The following is a 22,172-nucleotide window of genomic DNA, read 5'->3' on the forward strand; positions in this document are numbered from 1 at the left end:
AAATAAAAAAATTCCTTCAGTAGCACCTTAAAGACCAACTAAGTTTTTATTTTGGTATGAGCTTTCGTGTGCATGCACACTTCTTCAGATACACTTGAAACAGAAGAGTCAGACCCTTATATATATACAGAGGGTGGTGGGGGTGGGTGGGAATGGGTGATGGGCTGATGGGAGTGGTAAACCTGTAGATGGCTGTTAACGAATGCTGATGACTGCAATTGGTCCTGCGGGGGGAAAGCAAGGGCTGAGGCACTAAAGCTTGATCATGCATAATGAGATAAGAATCCTATGTCTTTGTTCATCCCAGGTGGCTCCATGGTTTTAAGCTTGGTAATGAGTTCCAATTCAGCAACTTCTCTTTCCAGTCTGTTTCTGAAATTTTTCTGTAATAAAACAGCTGCTTTGAGATCTTGTATAGAATGTCCTGGGAGACTGAAGTGTTCTACTGGTTTCTCTGTCTTGTGGGGGTGGGTGGGAATGGGTGATGGGCTGATGGGAGTGGTAAACCTGTAGATGGCTGTTAACGACTGCTGATGACTGCAATTGGTCCTGCGGGGAAAAAGCAAGGGCTGAGGCGCTAAAGAAAGCTTGATCATGCATAATGAGATAAGAATCCAATGTCTTTGTTCATCCCAGGTAGCTCCATGGTTTTAAGCTTTGTAATGAGTTCCAATTCAGGAACTTCTCTTTCCAGTCTGTTCCTGAAATTTTTCTGTAATAAAACAGCTGCTTTGAGATGTTGTATAGAATGTCCTGGGAGATTGAAGTGTTCTCCTACTGGTTTCTCTGTTGTTGTAAGTTTTCTGGTCACATCCGTTTGGATTCTGTGGCGGAAGCAGTCGATGTACAGATCTAGTGTGGTATCGCGTCCATCGGGAGGGGTCCACATGGAGTCCCTTTTTGTGTAACATCTTTTCGGTGGTAGTTGGTGGTCAATGTTCTGTTCATTAATGCGTTTGGAGGGTGATGGTTGTTCCCCAGTAAGTTGAGAGGTGTTGTGTTGTGGGGATGTTGTTTGTTCTACTTTGTCTTGTTCTTGTTTGTGATGAAAGTCAAAACAGCAAAAGACAAAAGTCTTTTCAAAGTCTTTTGAAAGTCAAAACAGCAAAAGACAAAAGGGTGTGATTAACTTGGCTGGGAAACAGGGAAATGTAAATATCTCTCTTTTTTGTTGATTAGGTTTTAGGGGCAGGGGGCAGGGTCCAGGATGCTCAGATTACTGCCACCAGACCTCCCCTTTCATGATGTACCTATGATGAATCTAGGAAGGGCGGTCTTGGGCTACACCCCTTCTGTGACGTATGGGTGATGCTTCTGGGGGGTGGGCTGAAACCAATTTCAAATTTCTATTTAAGGGCAGGACACCTTTCTTTGGGGTTCCTTCCTTGTTCTCCTGTTCTGAGGGGAAGGACCCTGTTGCAACAGCAAAAATAAAGGCTTTGCTTCTCAAAATTCTCTGGTTGGCCTCTGTTATATTCTCCGACCGATGGAGAACCCCATAAGGGCAGATTTTTGCTTATTACAAAGGTACCCCAGGGGTCATCCAGCCCAACCCCCTGCAACGCAGGAATATCCAGCTGAAGCATCCGAGTCCGGTGGCCCTCCAAGCTCTGCTCCAAAACCTCTAAGGAAGGAGGAGAGTCTGTCCAATATTATTTTGAATACACACAATTCATATATGCAATTTGACGGTTTAATATACAGTACAGTGGTACCTCGGTTTAAGTACACAATTGGTTCCGGAAGTCTGTACTTAATCTGAAGCGAACTTTCCTATTGAAAGTAATGGAACGTGGTTTAATCCGTTCTAGACGGGTCCGTGGAGTATTTAAACCGAAAGTACCCAAACCGAGGGATGACTGTATTTAATCATTAGACCAGCGCAATGCACAAGCAGATGTTCACAACATGCGGCTCGCGGCTGTTTCGGTTGCTAGAAGAAGAGCGAAGGGGAAGCAGCAGCCAGTCCATAGCTGCCAAGTTATCCCTTTTTTTAAAGGGATTTCCCCTTATGCTGAATAGGCTTCCTCGCGAGAAAAGGGAAAACTTGGCAGCTATGAGCCAGTCCCGTGCGATGGGACTTGCTCGCGAGTAGGCGCGCCTCCTCAAAGGGCTTCCCCGGGGCTTCCCAAAGCGAACCCGCAAGCGCCTCATCCCGCAAGCCGGACGGGCCCTTCTCACCTTTGCGTCTCTCTATGGCGCAGCACAGTCCGGCTGTTTCCGGCCCGTCTCCGTCTCCGTCATGACCGCCGCGGGGAGATGGCTTTACGGCAGCCGTAAGTGAGGGTGCTGCGCGCGCGACAGACGGTGTCCGTAGAGGCGGAGGCTGCGTCAGCCGTGGCGGAGGGGCTCCGGCTCTGCCCGTGAGAGAGGAAGGGGGAGGGGCTGGGCTGGATCGGGGGTTGTAGAATTGGCGGCGGAGGCCCCCAGGGGTCATCTAGCTCACCCCACCCCCGCGCGGCGAAGGAGCCCCCGGCGGGCGGCTGGTCGCCCCTCCCTCTTCCGCGCCCGCCCTGGAGAGACTCTGCCTCGGCCTGGAGGAAGGGTTCCTGCCTTGCGGGAGGCGGACGAGAGTCCCTCCCCGTCCCGTGGCTCCTTCCTTCCCTCAGCCCGAGGTGCGTCCTGCCTCCGCCGCCAAGCTCGCCTGGCCGAGGAAGGAGGCTCGGGGTGGGGGAGGGGGCGGGGGGGTGAAGGATCTGTTGCAGGTGGGACTCTTAAAGCCAAAAAGATAAACTAGGATGGCATTAGTTTTTAAAAAGGAAGGGGAAACAGTGCTACAAAAACAATATGGTGAACAAAAAACACACCTTCAATGTCAGGTGTGTGTTGTTTTTTAAAGAAACACTCAGACATGATTTTTTAGAGAGGGGAAATCTCTTTTAACATCTGCAGCAAAGGATGTGTGATGGGTTGCCCTCCTGGTTAGCATGAAATGAGAACAATGGGGTGTAACTTGTCGTTTTCAGAGGAAAGGGGTCTTGGAGAATTGGTGTAGGTCCCAGGGAGGCTTAAAGGTCTGTCCTTCTGTGTATTAGATTGCAAAACAGCAATCTGCATGAACATAATTACCACGACTGCTTGAAGTCACAATAACTTTAGCCTTGTTGCCACACAGATCAAGTGTCCATCCTTTTTTAAGCAAAGGGATTGGCACCTCCTGTATGTATGACAAGTACATGGGCCCATTGTTCTTAACAAGTCACCCTGTGTACGGAACCAGTGATGAATAAGAGGCAGATCCTGTGAAACAGTCGGTGAGCCTTCACTCCTGGGTGGCACTTTGGAATGGGAGACCAGCTGGAATTTGAACAGAGGCAAAGGTGAAGAGGGGTGAAGGGAAGGAATGACTGATCTGGCTGGAATTTGATGGCGGTTGAAAGGCTGTGGAAGGAAAGTGGGTGCCTGTCTTGATGAGGAGCCCCCTCACCAGCCCTGTGTATGTTCTCTTCATCCCACCTCTAGACTGGCCAGTTCAAGTTGCGAGATGAGGCCGCAGCAGCCGCCTGTTGCCAGCAAGGTGTTTCTCCAGCGGGACTACAGCAGTGGCACCAAATGCCAGTTCCAGACCAAGTTTCCTCCGGAATTGGAGAATCGAGTAAGGGCTCCATGCTTGCAGTCTGACACAAGTAGGGGAGAGTTGGGTTACACCCAAGTTAACATACCCAAAGTTGATAGAAAGGGTAACTTTTCCACAATAATGTTCATGATTCCAGTTTAAGTAATAATATAAAAATTGGAACATTCAAATTTATAAAATTAAAGGCGCACAGCAGCTAAAAGCAACCAATACAAACTTACGGTAGGTTTTGAAGTTTTGATGAAAATATACAAAGAAAGAGCAGCAACATTATAAGCTAGGAAAACTCATTTCCCCTTCCTTTGGGAGTCCTAAAAAGCATTCTTATTCTTGTTTGGAACACAGAGATATTTTTACACACCCATTAACTACACACTTCATTTTTTTTAAACAAGTGCCTCAAATTGGACCCACCAATTCCCAGTCAGAGTCTAGGATATCAGCTGTGTATGGTCTTTGGAGGGATGGCAATCTGCCTTACTGTTTTTGTTTGCTTTCTAAAGTTCTGGCTGCCAAACAGGGACCAGATTTTAAATTAAGAGTGGGTGAAAGGGTCGGCGCTGCTGCCTGTGCCCAGATTTGGTCCTGCTGAATCCTTTTCTGCTCTTTTTGGAAGGATTCCAAGAGAGAGAGGGAGTCAGACAGGCAAAGTCCTATCTCAGGACCTTCTCCAGCTGGATTTTCCCCACCTGGCACAGGGTGATCTACCACCAGCTTTCCTGTGGAGAGGATCCTAGTCACTTTTTTCTTTTTCTTTTCAATTTTTTCTTTTAATTTTACTTGTAGTTTGGAACGATTGTATCATGAAAGGCAGGATATATATATAGTTGTAATCATAAGTAAATAAGTACTAGTGTGAAATCAACATTTCTTTTATTGATGCTATCCCTCAATGCACGTCAGCTACAGATGTGTGCAAAGTCCAAGTGATTGTGCGTGGCTGGGGGCATAAAGTCCTTATGTCCTTATCCTGGTAACAGTTTACATTGCTGTTACTGGGCAGGGAGAGTATTAAAAAGGCTGTGGCAATTCCTTTGCTCAAGAAATAAGTGTCAGTATATTTGCCTTTTATTTGCAATTACTGGAAACCAACCTTTCATGGGCTGTAAGCTTCTAGTTTCAAAATTAACTTGGGATATCTAGTGAAAGCCCAAGATCATGAGCGTCTTTGTGATTTCTCTATTGATTGTCACTTCCTTTGTATAAGTTTTGCTAAACTTGTAGATCTAGCTGCACCCTCAAGCCCAGGCAATTAAAAGCAGCTGAGTTGTTCTTGAGTAACGTTTTGTGTGTGGAACTTCTCTGGGTTACTTACGTCGTATCTTCTCATTGGATTCTGTTTGTATTCTTGGGTGTTGGTTCACATTCTGCATTTGGAGAGTTGCCTAAAAGCCTGCATGCTTGAGGTTAACTTACACAAAATAGTGAATGGGGATGAAACTTGAAGTTTCAGCAATGGAAAATAAAGAATACAACTCCCTGCTAGACTTGGTGGCAAGGGCACCAAAAACAGAATAGTCTCTGAAATGGACTCGCAGGCAAAGGGAGTCTGCAGTTGAGGAGAATCTCCCCCCCCCCCCCCCCCGATCTCTCTGCCTGCCCTTCAGGCTGCTCTGTTTCTAGAAACTTGGCATTGAATGGGCATCCTGGTTAATGAGTGGGTTAAATCAGTCACTAAGCTGATAGCATTGTTAGGATTTTTGAATCATTTTTTGTTGTTAATGCAGGGAGAAAAGAACGCTTTAGACTTGGTGAGGTAGCATATCTTGACATTAGCTTTCTGTGGGTTATTGTCATAATAACAATGAAGGATTGTCTCCTGTCTCCTCGACACTGGATACCAGGAGTCCTCTTTCAGCATGCATACCAAAACTACTGAAATCACTTGGGTGAGATTAAATAGCCCCTCCTCTGTGGTTATGCTAGGACAGTTAAGACATATTCCTTTAACTATATATTTGTCCTGGACGTAAATTTATAGCAAAGTGATTGGGGGACAAAAGGATTCAGGTCGGAGCTGGTCTCTCTGCTGGTGATCTCAGAATAGCCCTAATCCCATGTCACTCACTGCCAGCAAGATTTGTAACGATGAGGGTGGCTGAACTACAGTATGTCAGTTTGTAGGTTGTTAAAGGAGTGAGTAGAATTATAAATGGGTGGAATTGTGTTTTTTCTGCAATGAATGGTAAAGTGTTTTTATTATTATTATTATTATTATTATTATTATTATTATTATTGAAAACAATCAAGGCTTGTGTGGTGAGTCCAGGGCAGCTATTTTATTTCAATCATAGGCTGAGTGATGTCTCTTTTTTATTGTCCTGTTGTGTGACTGATTAAGGGTTTTTACATAGCGATAAAGGATTGGATTTGTGTGCTGCACCCTAGAACTTGGCTGTGCAGGAACTGATTTGCTTTCCATAGAAGGGGTGCCTGAAAGTAGAAATGTTGGGAAACAGCCACTGAATACTGGGCTTGAAAGGATTAGAAATTGTCTTAAAGCTAAATACGTTATTTCTCCTTATTTGAAGCTAATGCTAAGAATATTTATAAGTTTCATGTGAGTTGGGTCAGACATGCAGTGGATATTGAGCATTCAGAACTTTGTGTGCTTAAGCTCCATAATGGAAAAGAGTGGCTTCTTTGTTTTATTCCAAGGAAGCTAGACACAGCTGTAAGGCATGTTTAACAGGTTGCTTTGTTTAGATCAGGCATAGGCAAACTCGGCCCTCCAGATTTTTTGGGACTACCCATCATCCCTGCCCACTGGTCCTGTTAGCTAGGGATGATGGGAGTTGTAGTCCCAAAACATCTGGAGGGCCAAGTTTGCCTATGCCTGGTTTAGATGATCACCCATTATGTGTTCCAAACTGAAGCAAGCAAGCAGGGGGAAATGAAAGCGTGAAGGCGCAACTCTGGAAGGACCCCCCCCCCAATGGTCATCCCTGGCCCCCAGCACATTAATGTGGCTTTTTCTTCTCAGCACAGTGGGCATTGTAGCCTATTCCAACAGTATTGTCCTGATCTTGAAGAGTTGAGGGTGTGTTCATAGAGCAGTGACATGGCAAGGGCACCACCTTCAATGAGACTTGAACAGGGGCTCTGAACTTATTACACGTATACAGTCGTACCTCAGAAGTTGAATGGAATCCGTTCCGGAAATCCGTTCAACATCCAAAACGTTTGAAAACCAAAGTGCAGCTTCTGATTGGCTGCAGGAACTTCCTGCAGCCAATAGGAAGCCACGGAAGCCACTGTCAGATAGTTCACACACCAGAACAGTCATTTCCGGGTTTGCAGTGTTTGGGAGCCAGAATGTTTGGGAACTAAGCTGTTAAAAAACCAAGGTACGGCTGTATTGCCTTTCCTCCAGAAAGCTTACAACAGTGCTTTAACCTCACAAGAATCCAAGGAGTCATCTTAAACTGCAAGAGCATCTTGCCCAAGGCGACCCTAAGGCATTCATAGCTTAATCCAGGGGTCCCCAAACTAAGGCCCGGGGGCTGGATGCGGCCCAACCGCCTTCCTAATCCAGCCCGCAAACGGTCCGGGAATCAGCATGTTTTTACATGAGTAGAATGTGTCCTTTTATTTAAAATGCATCTCTGGGTTATTTGTGGGGCATAGGAATTCGTTCATTTAAAAAAAATAAATACAGTCCGGCCCCCCACAAGGTCTGAGAGACAGTGGACCGGCCCCCTGCTGAAAAAGTTTGCTGACCCCTGGTATGCACATTTCCTTGAAAGTTTGGCTGAGTTCAAATGGGGCTACTTACAAGTAAGCGTGTGACAGATTGCAGCCTGAGCCTTGGCTTCCTGCAACTAAACACCAAATGGTACCAGCTCAGAATTTAAACAAAAGGAAACAGTGACTTAGTCCAGTATTGATGCTGTCATTCTTAATGGTGGTGATAATAATGAAGCCATTGTCTTCCACAGTGAGATCACCGCCCTTACTGCCATTTGCATCCAGTCCTTCTTTAATTTTGTTTTGTTAGTTGGTTTGTACCCAAAATGGATTTGTAAGAAATTCCTTTTCCAAGCCATTTAGTGGACCTGTGCAGAGATTGTCTGAGGCCTGTGGTGGGAGTCTCTGGTCGGCTGGGAGACATGGGGTGTTCCTTCTTCACATGACAGTACTGTATATGTCCGGCAGGCCCGCGGTGGGGGCCCCCGGCCAGCTTAGCCCTCTGATGGCCAGGGCAAGTATAGCTGGCTGCCGCCCCCCCGCCCCCCGCATAGGCCTGCCAGTTTGTATACTGAATGCAAATACTTTTTAAAGAATGCTATTTGGGCCTGTATATAAGCTGATGTCTCCACTGGAAAACATTCACCTCTAGAAACAAAGGTTTACCTGTTACTCAGCTATCGCTGCACAGAAAAACCATATATGCATTGGAGTTTGTTACGTGAACCAGGTTGAATGCCTTCTGCTAAATGTGATGCCTTTTCAGGTCGACAGGCAGCAATTTGAAGAAACAGTGCGAACTCTAAACAATCTTTATGCAGAAGCAGAGAAGCTTGGGAGCCAATCTTACCTTGAAGGGTGCCTGGCCTGCTTGACTGCCTACACTATATTCTTGTGCATGGAAACACATTATGAAAAGGTACATTGAGTTACTGTGATCTCTGGAAAGGGCAGGGTGCAACATGGGCAAGCTGGAGTTGGCAATGGCAGAAAGTAATTCCACAAAACAGGCATGTTAGTCTCTTGCAGCAATGAAGGCCCATGGCACCATTCTGTCCCCAGGAATACTTTGCTCTCTCTTTCTAGTAAAGGTTAAGGGTGCTTGCCTGCCTTTAACAAAGGAAAGCACTGGGAAACAGCAGCAATTCCCTCTGCCTGCCAGTTGGCTTTCAGGCCCCAGCTGAATTTTCAGGATAGTTTTCATAAATGGATGGATGCATTCCTCCCCCCCCCCCATCAAGGCTATCCAAATGTCTCTTGGGCAGACAGTTATGAATAAAAGGTGTTTTGCTCTCTGTCCTAAGCCAGCATGACATATTTATTTAGTTCTCCAGAGTCCATTTCCTCTCACCATGGTGCTTCTGTTTCTGAGTTTATGAAATCTGGATTTGGTGTCCTTGCTACGTGCTTTTTGAGGTTACTCAGAATGCATTTATAATATATTGGCTTTCAGTAAAGGACACTCAAGGTATTTAAATCCAACCACAGTAAATATCCAAGTTGACTTTTAAAGATTGCTGTGCTTGATTTAGAATAAAAGCACACTTTCCAAAGACCATAAAAGGTAAAGGGACCCCTGACCGTTAAGTCCAGTGGCGGATGACTGGGGTTGCGGCACTCATCTCGCTTTACTGGTTGAGGGACGTTTGTCTGCAGACAGCTTCCAGGTCATGAGGCCAGCATGACTTAAGCTGCTTCTGGCGAAGCAGAGCAGAACACGGAAACGCCGTTTACCTTCCTGCTGTAGCAGTACCTATTTATCTGCTTGCACTTGAACCGCCGACCTTCTAGACTTAGAATAAAAGCACACTTTCCAAAGACCATACTTGAGTTGAATGCTTTTTTTCTGTAAATGAATAATTTACTAATGCTTCAAAAGAGCAATAAATATTGTTGGCAGTCAGTTATTATCTGGATAACCTTGGCCTATGTTTCTTTAAATTTTCAGATTTTTCCACTGGTGTTGGCATTCAGGGTGCATTGAAGCTGTTCAGTTATTTAATAAAACTGCATAGTTGGATCAAGCTGTTTAACATCTTACAGATAAGTTAGGAGGCAAATTTGAAACGCAAAACAATATTTGGTGTTTCTATATGCCATCTTTAAGTTAGCTGGTATATAAAATATACCAGCTAACTAAACAGCAGAGCAAGACGTGGTTTTCTCTGCAGCTGGCTATTTATGCAGTACTCGCCCTGATCTTCAAAGCACTTCACGTTTGTTATCCTGATAATCTGCCCAACAATCTGTAGGATCAGCCATTACTGCTGGGACTGAGGCCAGGTTCTCAGTCCCAGCAACCATGCCAGCATCACCTTTGTTATCTTTTCTCTTTTTTTATATACGGTAATATTTTTATTAATTTTCACACACAAAAACTAAATCATTACATTAAAGGGGAAAAAAACATAAAATGAGACATTTAAAACAACTGTATACACAATCAATATTAAATCCACATTGTGGGATTACTTGAATCCCCCCAACTTCCCTCCACTCCCTCCCTTGGTTCCTTTGTATTATCTTCATTCATGCATGTAAAAAAAACCACTTTTATCTCTAATTACCTCCAATTTTAAACATTGTCTATACCATTACAAGTGTTTTTTTAAAATCCTGCTAATGTATTAACTTTTGATATTGCTTTTGTAAATATGCAATAAACATTTCCCATTCTTTTTTATATTTGTTGTCATCTTGACAACAACAAAGTTTCCTATCTTGACAACAACAAAGTATCCCAATTAATTTAGCCATTTCCACTTACTCCATTAACCTAGTTTGCCAATCTTCCTTGGTGGGGACTAATACTTCTTTTCAGTGTTGGGCTAGCAGTATCCAGGCAGCCATTGTTGCATACATGAACAAATTATTGTATTCTTTACGTAAATCCATTCCTATAATACCTAAGAAGAAAGTTTCAGGGTTTTTTTTAACAAAGGTTATTTTAAACATTTTTTTTCAATTCCGTATATATCATTTCCCAATTTTTAAAATAACCTTACATTGCCACCATATATGAAAAACATTCCTTCTACTTCTTTATATTTCCGACACTTACTTTCTCTTGTTTTATACATTTTTGCCAATTTAACCAGTGCTAAATACCACCTATAGATCATTTTCATGTAATTCTCTTTAAGTAAGGTACAGGCTGTGAATTTTATATCATTCTTCCATAGTCTTTCCCAATCTGTCATCTGAATATTATGTCCCATGTCTTTTGCCCAATTTATCATAACACACTTGACCTCTTCATCCTTAGTTTCCCGTTCCAACAACAAGTTACACATTTTTGATAATAATTTACCACTTTCTATTACTTCTCTCTGGAAATTTGAGATTTCATTGGTGAATCCTTTCTTTTTATCATTTTTGAATAGTTCATTTAACTGAAAATATTGTAACCAGTCTGTTACCTTTCCTCTTACTTCTTGAAATTCCTTCAATTTTAATTGGTTATCCATTTCCGTTAACAGCTCTCTATATGTGGCCCAATTGTTTCATATTTAATTTTTTCACAGATATTGCTTCCAGTGGGGAAGGCCACCATGTTGTTTTTTGTTCTAGCGAATCTTTATATTTTTCCCAATTGCATTTCTTATTACATGATTCTGGAAGCTTTTATGTACTTCTGATACCACAAGTACACATGTCATCCAAATTTATTATCATGTCCTTCTAAAACTAATAAATCCGTATTTTTTAATATTATCCAATCCTGGATCCAGCATATGCAAGAAGCTTCATAATATAATTTTAAATTTGGTAAGGGGAAGCCACCTCTTTCCTTAAGATCTGTTAATAATTTATATTTTATCCTTGGCTTCTTTCCTCACCAGATAAATATCCTTGAAATATCCTTCTGCCACTCTTTGAAGCAGCTCAAATTGCTTATCACTGGGATTGATTGAAACAGAAATAACATTTTTGGCAAAACCTTTATTTTAATTACCAATATCCTTCCTAATAATGCTAGATTCATTCTTCCCCAAATCTCTAAATTCCTTTTTATTTCTTTCCATTGTTGTTGTTGTGGTTTAGTCATTTAGTCGTGTCCGACTCTTCATGACCCCATGGACCATAGCACGCCAGGCACTCCTGTCTTCCACTGCCTCCCGCAGTTTGGTCAAACTCATGTTCGTAGCTTTGAGAACACTGTCCAACCATCTCGTCCTCTGTCGTCCCCTTCTCCTAGTGCCCTCCATCTTTCCCAGCATCAGGGTCTTTTCCAGGGAGTCTTCTCTTCTCATGAGATGGCCAAAGTATTGGATCCTCAGCTTCACGATCTGTCCTTCCAGTGAGCACTCAGGGCTGATTTCTTTAAGAATGGAGAGGTTTGATCCTCTTGCAGACCATGGGACTCTCAAGAGTCTCCTCCAGCACCATAATTCAAAAGCATCAATTCTTCGGCGATCAGCCTTCTTGATGGTCCAGCTCTCACTTCCATACATCACTACTGGGAAAACCATAGCTTTAACTATACGGACCTTTGTCGGCAAGGTGATGTCTCTGCTTTTTAAGATGCTGATTTCTTTCCATATTTTTTGTAATTATCTTTGAATATATTGTTATTCTTTACTGTTAACCATATACCCAAAATATTTCACTTTTTTATGTATATTTATTTCAGTCCTCTGTTGTATCTTTTTTATGTTCTGAGATTTTTTTTCCTAGGAGCTTGGTTTTGTTTTTATTCAATTTAAAGCCTGATACTTGTCCAAATTCTTCTATTTTTCCTATTACAGTCATACCTCGGGTTACAGCCACTTCAGGTTGCATCTTTTCGGGTTGCGCTCCGTGCCAAACCTGGAAGTACCATAACGGGTTACTTCTGGGTTTCGGCACACATGTGCAGAAGCACTAAATCACACTTTGCACATGTGCAGAAGCCCTGAATCGCGACGCACACGTGCACAGATGCGGGTTGCGAACACTGCGGGTTGCGAACGTGCCTCCAACATGGATCATGTTCGCAACCCGAGCATCCACTGTACTTTTTATGATGAATTTATAGGGTCTTCCACCGTGATCACCAGATCATCTGCAAGTGTATTCAATTTATATGCTTTATTTCCTAATGTTATTCCTCTAATGATTTCATCTGCTCTTATATTCCTCACCAGGACTTCTAATACTAAATTAAATGGTAATGGTGGCAGGTGACATCCCTGTCTTATCCCTTTTGTTATTTTACATTCTTTTGTAATGATGTTATTAATTATTAACCTTGCTTGTTGCTCTGAGTAGATGTCTTCTATTTCTCTTTTGAACATCTCTCCAAAATTCATCTCTTCCAGGACCTTCAGCATGAAAGTCCATGAAACATTATCAAAGGCTTTTTCAGCATCAATAAACATCATAGCTGCCTGTTTTTCATTCCTTAACTCCAGATATTCAATGATGTCTATTACATTGCTTATATTATCCTTTATGTGTTACCCTGGAAAAAATCCTGTTTGATCTTGATGAATTATTTCTAACAAAGTGTTCATGAAAAATTAATTACTTTAAATGCACGAATTAATACCTCAGAGGTTTCAGATGCTATTAAACAAGCAAAAACGGGTAAATCACCAGGCCCAGATGGACTAACAGCAAAATATTATTAAAAATTACAAAGTTATTTAATTCAACCATTACAAAATGTAATGAATTAAATATTAATCACAGGGAAAATACCAAAGACATGGAAAGAGGCTTTTATTACAGTACTCTGATTCCAAAGCAAGAGACAGATACATTGGAGGTTAATAATTATAGACCAATTTCACTATTAAATAGTGATTATAAATGGCATGCAAATATATTAGCTAACCTTTGTTATCCTTCAACCTCACTCCTTCCAAGTTGCAAAATGGGAGAAAATACCATGACTCCTACAAGCGCTTGTAAAAGGACTTTACTACTTTAAACATGGTTTTGCAAACATAGTTTTGGGAAGCAGAATGGATGCAAATGTTACAGGAATGTTCCATCTGTTCTTTCCCCCAGGTTCTGAAGAAGATTGCCAAGTACATTCAGGAACAGAATGAGAAGATCTATGCCCCACAGGGCATCCTCCTGACGGACCCCATTGAGAGAGGGCTCAGAGTTGTATCTTTTTCTGTGGTTTCCTAGCCTTTTGTGCTCTGAGGCATCTGGTAGCTCTCCTATCTGTTTGTGCCTTTGTGGCCATTAAACAAACAAATCCTGCCGGAAGGAAATTAATATTTAACTCCAGCTTTTGAGTAAATCTTGTTTTAGCCTTTGTTGTGTAGCACAGCCCCTTAGCTATCTTCACAATTAGGACTTGAGAGGTGAGGATGTCCTGGGGGTGGGGAAAGAACTTTGGATGAAAGGGTGGGATATGAATGGAACAAATCCCTTTCTTAGGTGTGGAAATCCCTTCATACATAATGATTGCTACTTCCATTGAGTTTTAGCTTGATAGCACTTGGGGTGAAGCTGGCAAATAGACCCTTTCCATCAGTGCTGGTTAGGGAGACTGCTCCAAGCAGAAGAGAAGCATCTCTTGGTTCAGTTTCTGCAGAATTGTAGTTTGCTATGTGAGGCCTGTTATGTTGACAAACCAGGAAGTGATGGGCGTGTTCTTCACAGCTTGCCTGGAGTCTTCTTAACAGGTGTCAAAGAGTACTGGTTGGGGATCCTTGGAGGTAGGGAACAAGCTTCCTTCTGAGTGATGCTTATTAGCTATAGCAAAAAGAGCCTTCCAAGAAGTCTCCCCCCCCCCCCATTTTGTAGATTTTGCTTCTGACAAGGGCACAGGCAACGCGGGCTCTCATTGGGAGGGCAGTAAAGTGCTTTGCAGCCACCTTTGCCTGTAAGGGGCAGCGTGTTGTCATCTCTCCTCCAGAATTCAAAGTGAGGGTGGGGAGGGGGGTTGGTTTATGCTAGTTCAATAATAGTATAGCATTTGGAAAGAAAGAATTTGGCTGAGTCAGACCCATTGGCCCATCTAGCATAGCATTGCCTGCACTGACTGGCAGCAGCTCTCCAGGCTTTAAGGCAGGGGACATTCCCATGGAGACATTTGAGGACTGAACCTGGTGTCTTCTGCATGCAAAGCACTGAGCTGTGGTCCTCCTCACCCCTTAAGTGGGGGGGCAATATAAGATTCAATACTTCGCTATCTTGATGCTTTTACCCACATGCCTCTTCTGCAGTGTATTTTTTTTAACAGCCCTGCTGTGCAGATTGAAATTACCATTTATGAAGACAGAGGTGTGAATAGTGGGAGATAAATCCTGACGTCCAAGGTAAGTGTTAACTGTAGATGCTGCTTTGTGATCTGCTTCTCCATAAAAAAACCCACCAAAATAGTTTATTCCCCCTGCTCCCACCAAAGAAACTGGTTTCTGCCTTTAAAGTTCATGAGGAAAACAACCCTATACTGTTGCATTATGATTCTTTCACGTAGCCCTAAAAAGTGAAAATTTTAAAATAATGTTAAACCTCTGGAGAGCTGTTCTGTTCTAGCAGCAAATGAAGGAATATGTGAGGGACAGGGGATATCGCGAAGTCCCTCCCCTCCTGAGTTCCAGCCCATCCCCGAGCGCAGGGGAAAGCAGGCAGAGTTCCGTCTCAAGTGGGGGAGCAGGAAGTGGGGTCCGAGGCTCAGACAGGGTAGCGGAGCCAGCGTCCCAGGTGGGACAGGAAGGGGGAAGCAAGGGGGGCAGACCTGTCCCCCCAACTCCGGAATTACGCAGAAAACGTAGGGGGAAGAGGATGGGTCTCCCCAAGTTGTTATGTTGGAGAAAAACGCGCCAAACGCCATTCGGAGGTTCTGATTCAAGCGGATAAGTTGTGTCTCTGTAAATAGCACTGCCTTTAGCACTGTAAATACGCAGCACCAATAAAAAGATAAAATGCAGAGCTGTGTAGAGTCGTTACTCTGAAGTAGCCCACTCCGGCCACTGTGACAGAATAGAATAGAATAGAATAATTTATTGGCCAAGTATCAACCATACTTGGAATTTTGCTTCGACTACATTGCAAAGTAAATAAAAACATACCTCATACAAACACTTTCCCCCTCACAATACAACAGCACAACGGAAAAACCCCATACCACCAACTGACCTCCCTTTCGCCCACAACTACAGATTCAACAATTTGATGGCACAAGGAAAAAAGCAATTCCTGTGCCTAGACGTTTTTGTATATAGAGTCCTGTACTGACGTCCGGATGGGAGCAAATCAAACAGGTGATGACCAGGATGCGAAGGGTCTACAGCAATTCTCTCTGCTCTCTTCCTGATTCGAGCGGCATAAAGTGTCTCCATTGGAGGCAAACCAATCCCCCTTTCTGTAGTTCTTACTGCTTGTTGGAGCCTCTTCTTATCCAGCTTAGAGGCTGTGCCATTCCAGACAGTAATGGAATTAATGAGTAATTGAGTAATGGAATTGAGTGATGATCCTTCTGGAATTATAGAAAAATTAGATTTTTTTTATTTAATCTGATTGAATATTATCTTCTACCTAAAAGGAGGAATCAAGATCGGGAGGATGAGGTGGAAAGAAAAGGATTTCTGTCAGCAGAACAGGGAGACTCACAAAACAGCAATTGCTGGTTTGGAGTAATACTGTTGGAGTCACCAAGAAGATAGAGTGCATGTTCAGGTTTTTCTTTGTATGCATGTTGCTTGTTTTCAGGATGCTGGTTCTTAGGTTCTGTCACCTGGTCATCAGTTTTGAATGGAGAGTGAGGAAACCAGAATGTAACCAAGCACTGAAGGACAAACAGAAATCCTCAACCGCTTGGGATGAGGAGGATTTCCTTTGGGACACTTTATCAGAAACTACTGGGGGATTGAGCTGCAGTGAGAGATTTTACCTTCTTGGGCTCCTTGATCACTGCAGATGGTGACAGCAGTCACGAAATTAAAAGACGCCTGCTTCTTGGGAGAAAAGCAATGACAAACCTAGACAGCATCTTAAAAAGCAGAGACATCACCTTGCCTACAAAGGTCCGTATAGTTAAAGCTATGGTTTTCCCAGTAGTGATGTATGGAAGTGAGAGCTGGACCATAAAGAAGGCTGATCGCCGAAGAATTGATGCTTTTGAATTATGGTGCTGGAGGAGACTCTTGAGAGTCCCATGGACTGCAAGAAGATCAAACCTATCCATTCTTAAAGAAATCAGCCCTGAGTGCTCCCTGGAAGGACAGATCGTGAAGCTGAGGCTCCAATACTTTGGCCACCTCATGAGAAGAGAAGAATCCTTGGAAAAGACCCTGGTGTTGGGAAAGATGGAGGGCACTAGGAGAAGGGGACGTCAGAAGACAAGATGGTTGGACAGTGTTCTCGAAGCTACGAACATGAGTTTGACCAAACTGCGGGAGGCAGTGCAAGACAGGAGTGCCTGGCGTGTTCTGGTCCATGGGGTCACGAAGAGTCGGACACGACTAAACGACTAAACAACAACAACAATCAGAAACTACATATTGCCTTGCAGCTCAATCCCCCAGTCCGCCATGCTGGAGCAGAGGGGTCCTTGCACCTTGCCAGTTGTGGGGAAGTTTGAGCAAGGGGCACCCCAGGGGGCAACTCCCCCCCCCCCGCCCCCCAGTAAGGTGTCTGATGGGTGGACCCTCCCACCAACCCATGACTGCAAGGGGCCTGATTTGGGCCACAGCTGCACTGCTCCATGAAGCCCCTCTGTTTCTGCCCAGGGGTTAGGATTAGCAGCCGGAGTTTAAACAGCTCAGAAAGGGACTGATGATACGTCTGAGATTGGATAATACCTCCAAGAAATCAACCAATTTACGTGTTGTAGATGTGTCACACCCACCTGGTACAAAGAAAGATGTTAAGATATGTTTTAGCTGGCTTTAGGACCATTGTTGAATAGGTGATTTAGAATGCAAGGATCAATTTTTAGTTGATTGGTCACTGTCCTCTATCAGCTCCTACACTGATCAGAAAGAAGTTTCACTCATACTGGTAAGCAGGTGCAATTAAGAGTATTCTAGTTTTATCTATCTTACCTTAAGTTGCGCGTCCTCATTACTTGGGAGAGAAAAGTGGGATGAAAACCAGATTTGGGGGTTGAAATCTACCGTGTTGTATCGGCAGCAGCATTCTTGAAAGTGAAATTCTAGATCTTTTATCCTGTCACAAGAAGGAGTGTAGTGTTGATGGAAGTAATTACAGTAGCTGAAATTACAGTACAAGTGATTTTCCCTATGAATATAAAAAGTTTAACCAGAAGTCATTGTTCAAATGATTAACAAAATGTAGTCCTGCTTATTGCTGCTGCTGCTCTTGTTTTGAAAGCAATTTCTGTCCAGTCTGTTTTTGGCTTCCCTGGAGGAAAATGTTGGCCCCTGGCACCTTTTGGCTGCAGTATGACTGTTGCTGGTGAGCTTAAGAATATTGCAGCTAGTCCATTGGAAGGTCCTGCTAATCCCTGAACACTTGAGAGGAAGCTGCCATGTTAGGCTCTTGTTTTCTGTGGCTGTAATACACCCTCCCCCCTCCACATCTGTTTGGCACCATCCATTAGATATGGCTCATTTGACAGTTGCCAGTGCTTTCCAGAATAGTTGTAGGGATTTTGAGCAATTACATACACAAAGGACCTATGTTATTGGTGTTCAAGCCACTGTGAAATGTCTAAACCTAAGGCACATAGACTGATAGTACGTTTCTGAATAGCTTCATTAACTGCAAGTGTGTTTTATTTAGCATGATGATCTGAAGCTCTCCAGTAATGTTGGGGTAGAAAAGGAGCTTTGTAGATTATCTGGCTGCCAAAATTGTCCTTCGGTCCCCTTCCTCTTCCAGCCATCTGAGGTTGACTTCCTGTCCATGGCATTCATCCAGAATGGTCCACAGCTCTTGAGCATACACAGCAAGGATGCCTTGGGGATCCTCATGACATGGGCAATGAAAGGGGAGTTTGAGTACCTGATGTTCATCAGAATGACACAGAGCTGGTACTTTATTTATTTATTCTTTTATAAATAACCTCCAGTCAGTCAGAGTCTGCTGTCATCCAGGCCAGTCAGATGTGGGCCACATCTAATAAAACCTTAAATCAATTGCCCCTCTCTCTCTCCTCTGTCAGAACCACTGCTCCACAGGTTTGCAACACTGGTAACAGTACAAGGCTTCAAACCTTTAAAGTCACTGAAAATGTTTACCTTCAAAGCATGAACATATCTGAGAGGAAAGTGCATCAATGTTTTGTTTTAATTTGTTTAATTCAGCTCTCTTTCTTCCTAGGGTCCAGCTTTTGTTCCAGAAAGTTCCTCTACCTCCTCCGTCATAACATCATTCCTTACTTCTGCCGCCAACCCCATGGTGCCATCTACCACAAAGACTTCTCAAAATCCTACTCCTTCACAGCAAAATCCCATGGACAGGATAGCATCCGTTTTGTGTCCTATGGGTAAGCCAAAAGCAATGGCGTCTGCCTGGTAGCTTTAGTTTCCAAGGACCGGTTGAGCAGCCATACGAGTCAGCAGGCACGAGACCAGTCTGGAGTCGGCTGAAGGCAGAGAGGCTCCTTTTGCAAGTGCTCAGATTTCGTCAGCTGTTTGGGAAGAAAGCCGCAGTGTGGCCTAGGCACCGAATCTCCGAAAATGAGGCCCCTGTTTGTGAAGTGGCAGCACGGTGTTTCTCTGCTTGTCCAGAGGAGACTTGGAACAAATACCATCTTGAGTTGAAGCCTCCTGTGGTGGCAACAGAAACAATGCAAAAAGGCTTTCATTTTGAACACTTCACCAAGAGCTTTCGCTGTGTCTTTCAAGAGAGGAGAAGGGAAATGGTTTGTTTCATTCAATGTGCGGAAGTGCGGCAGCCCAAATGTATGCTGTGCCAGTCAGTGTAACCGCCCCCTGCTTTCTCCACCCCTTTTCAAGTGTTGAATATGTGAGCTAGGTAATAAATGGCTTTCTCAGTTTTGTTAGCAGTTAAAAAGTTTTAGGGCAAGCTGGTAACTTGACTAGAAATGATGTTATGATAGCGCTTTGTTTTAGATCTCTCTCACACAGTGTGTGCAACTCAGCAGCCTGTAGTACTTCCACTTGCATTTAACATTCCTCTAGCAATGCTTACAAAGTATATAGAAGATTTTAGTCTTCTGAGTTGATACCTTCTTATGGATCAAGTGTTTTTCTCCGTTGATCCAAGTGGGCCCTTGAGTAGAGGCTGGCAAGAGTTGCTCAGCTGCTTGACAGTTGCTGTCACCTCCCATGTCCAGGAATTCAAGACCACTTACGAAATGGATAGAATATTTCACTTCTTGAGCGATTCAAAAAGCAAGTAGTGAATCGGGGGCTTTAGGTGGATTATTCTTGAATACCTATTCTTTATCCTTGCCTCTAGAAGTCTGTTTAATATTTAAGTGTACAAAACACCTCTTTTTTTCTAATCTGTAACAGTTTTTTGCCTTTTGCACCCGTTACAATCAGTTTCAGAAATATTACTGGATTGGTAACTTTTTTTCTTAAATAAACCTTGTCATTTGCTAGCACTGATCTGAATTTGGGTTTTTTTTCTTCCACGAAAGTTAAACCAATGACATTTGGGGGGAATTGAAAATGCCCTCTGCTACTCAGCCTGCCCATGGCCTTATTTGTATGTATACATTAACTTGCATGTTACAGGTATATTTGTGGAGACACATTTTGAGGGGATCTTTAATGTGAATATTATTGCACACCAAGGAAATCATTGCACTGCACTTATATACCCTCAGTTATTTGGAGGAATTAACAAAAGACAAGAGTCCCAGTGTCAATTCAAGTGAAATATTTTTATTTACAGCCAGAATGGTGGGCAGTGAGTAAAACGCCTTTGCTTCTTGAAGCTCCAGGCTGCAGCATTAGACAGGATAGAAACATGGCTAATAATAATAATAATTTAATAATAATTTATTATTTATACCCCGCCCATCTGGCCGGGTTCCCCCAGCCACTCTGGGCGGCTTCCAACAAAACAGAAATTCTAAAATACAGAAATCCATTGTAAGAATTTTTTTTGTTGTTTAGTCGTTTAATCGTGTCTGACTCTTCGTGACCCCATGAACCAGAGCACGCCAGGCACTCCTGTCTTGCACTGCCTCCCGCAGTTTCGTCAAACTCATGTTTGTAGCTTCAAAAACACTGTCCAACCATCTCATCCTCTGTCGTCCCCTTCTCCTAGTGCCCTCATCAGGGTCTTTTCCAGGGAGTCTTCTCTTCTCATGAGGTGGCCAAAGTATTGGAGCCTCAGCTTCACGATCTGTCCTTCCAGTGAGCACTCAGGGCTGATTTCCTTCAGAATGGATAGGTTTGATCTTCTTGCAGTCCATGGGACTCTCAAGAGTTTCCTCCAGCACCATAATTCAAAAGCATCAATTCTTTGGCGATCAGCCTTCTTGATGGTGCAGCTCTCACTTCCATACATCACTACTGGGAAAACCATAGCTTGAACTATACCAGTGATGGTGAACCTATGACACTAGCATGCCTGGCACGCGCACCATTCATGCTGGGGGGGGGGTTTCCCCCATTTGTTCTCCCGCTCCCCCTCATGAAACAGAGCCACTTCCACCTGAGCAGGAGGTGGGGTTGCAGGCAGGCACAATCCCTTCACGTGCGTGCAGGATCTTTTCCCAGTCCTGCGCGATTGGGGGGAATCCCGGGCGCGTCATCCACCAGCCGCCCAATCCAATCGGCTGGGGTGTGTGGCCTGCCTGATTCAAGCAGGATTTCTCCCAGTTGCTCCGGTTTTTCACCCGAGGAAAAAGAAAGTAAAAAGGAAAGGGGAAAGGGGGGGGAGAGGAGAAAAGAAGGAACCCCTGACCACCCAAGCTGGTCCCCAGCTTACCATCACCGCCACTGTCAGGAGAACGGAGGTAAGAGAGAGCCAGGGAGGCCGCAAAAAACCGCGTGGCCAAGAGAGGCAGCAAGACGGAGGACTCCCCATGGGAGAACACTGCCTGATATCATCCAAGGAGCTCTCTTTTTATTTATTTTATTTTATTTTTCTATTTTTATTTCTATTTTATTTTTATTTTTTCTATTTTTCTGCCGTTGCAACCACCTCTTGCTTATAATTTTGCTGTTTAAATCTCATTTTTGCTTTTGTCTCTTATCTCTTATTTTTTTTTTTTTTTAACATAATTTTTATTGGTTTTTACAAATTACAAAAGATGGTACATACATAAACACCTTTTCCACCTTCTTCCCACCCCCCTCCATGGGTCCTCTCCTGCCACAGAAGTATCCCACGCAGGTGATCAGTCAGAAGTGGTCCATTTTATGATTGGGTTTCTGTCCTCCTCCCCCTCCCCTGCCCCCCAAGCCCCCCCCTGCCACCAGGGAGCTCCAGTGAACCAGGGCAGTACGCAGGAGTTCATCCATCCAACCATCTATTGTCATACCAAAAAAAAAAAGAAAATACAAAAAGAGAAAAAGAGAAAAAAGAGAAGAGGAAAAAAAAAGACAAAAAGGAAAAAAGACAAAAAAAAAATTCATCATAATTGTTAAATTCATAATTGTTAAACCATATTTTGTGGGCTTCCCCACCCTCCCACCCTTCCCCGGTTTTCCTCCCTTATTTATCATCTTCAACAGTTTCATAGTTCATATTTTATAACATACACCTTTATATCTTATACCACTTTTAAACTATTATCATTTTCGCCTATTGTCCAATCACTGAGAAATCAAACTCCCATTTTTTCTTCCCGTGCCTAATTTTTACCCCTCTATAGGCCTCCATATTTTCACCTTTTTCCAGAATCAATTCACTTTTTAAACCTATAACTATTCCCAAACTAACCTTACTCCCCCCGAGTACCTGCTCCACCCCTCCAATCCAGCAAGTTCCATAGTCAGCAGTCCAGTTATAGTCCTATTAACCCATCCTTACAATCACCACTTCACTTTCCCTTCACCCCACCCCCTGTTTGCAG

The 22,172-nt window shown here is 43.4% G+C and overlaps 1 protein-coding gene and 1 long non-coding RNA gene across 6 annotated transcripts; one reads left to right on the top strand and one right to left on the bottom strand.

Moving 5' to 3' along the window:
- Window positions 1-27: 27 nt before the first annotated feature.
- LOC148685220 (uncharacterized) lies at window positions 28-2,314 on the bottom strand. The gene is made up of 2 exons (XR_015950414.1): window positions 2,182-2,314; window positions 28-1,086 (listed from the first exon to the last, which is right to left on the bottom strand). It is a non-coding gene; the product is annotated as an uncharacterized LOC148685220 (long non-coding RNA).
- Window positions 1,810-19,745, top strand: GOLGA7 (golgin A7). Of its 5 annotated transcripts, none has more exons than XM_035103251.3 (7): window positions 2,268-2,615; window positions 3,116-3,320; window positions 3,463-3,595; window positions 8,031-8,183; window positions 13,259-13,360; window positions 14,461-14,523; window positions 18,494-19,745. In XM_035103251.3, exons 2-6 carry the CDS (start codon window positions 3,286-3,288, stop codon window positions 14,506-14,508), a joined length of 471 nt encoding a protein of 156 aa, XP_034959142.1. In that variant the 5' UTR covers window positions 2,268-2,615; window positions 3,116-3,285; the 3' UTR covers window positions 14,509-14,523; window positions 18,494-19,745. The 5 variants fall into 5 exon arrangements, with proteins under 5 accessions (XP_060132403.1, XP_034959142.1, XP_034959140.1 ...); XM_035103249.3 differs by having other exon boundaries at window positions 2,268-2,363; XM_060276420.2 differs by lacking the exon at window positions 3,116-3,320 and having other exon boundaries at window positions 1,810-2,276.
- The last annotated feature ends 2,427 nt before the right edge of the window (window positions 19,746-22,172 follow it).

This window comes from Zootoca vivipara, chromosome 6 (genome assembly GCF_965207765.1).
Source record: "Zootoca vivipara chromosome 6, rZooViv2.hap1.1, whole genome shotgun sequence".
NCBI classification, from domain to species: domain Eukaryota; kingdom Metazoa; phylum Chordata; class Lepidosauria; order Squamata; family Lacertidae; genus Zootoca; species Zootoca vivipara.

Coding starts and splice junctions, on each gene's coding strand:
- GOLGA7 (XM_035103251.3), top strand. CDS start 3,286: ATGGGAGACCAGCTGGAATTTGAACAGAGGCAAAG. Junction 8,184..13,258: donor TGGAAACACATTATGAAAAG/GTACATTGAGTT, acceptor TCTTTCCCCCAG/GTTCTGAAGAAGATTGCCAA. Junction 13,361..14,460: donor TTGAGAGAGGGCTCAGAGTT/GTATCTTTTTCT, acceptor CCTGCTGTGCAG/ATTGAAATTACCATTTATGA.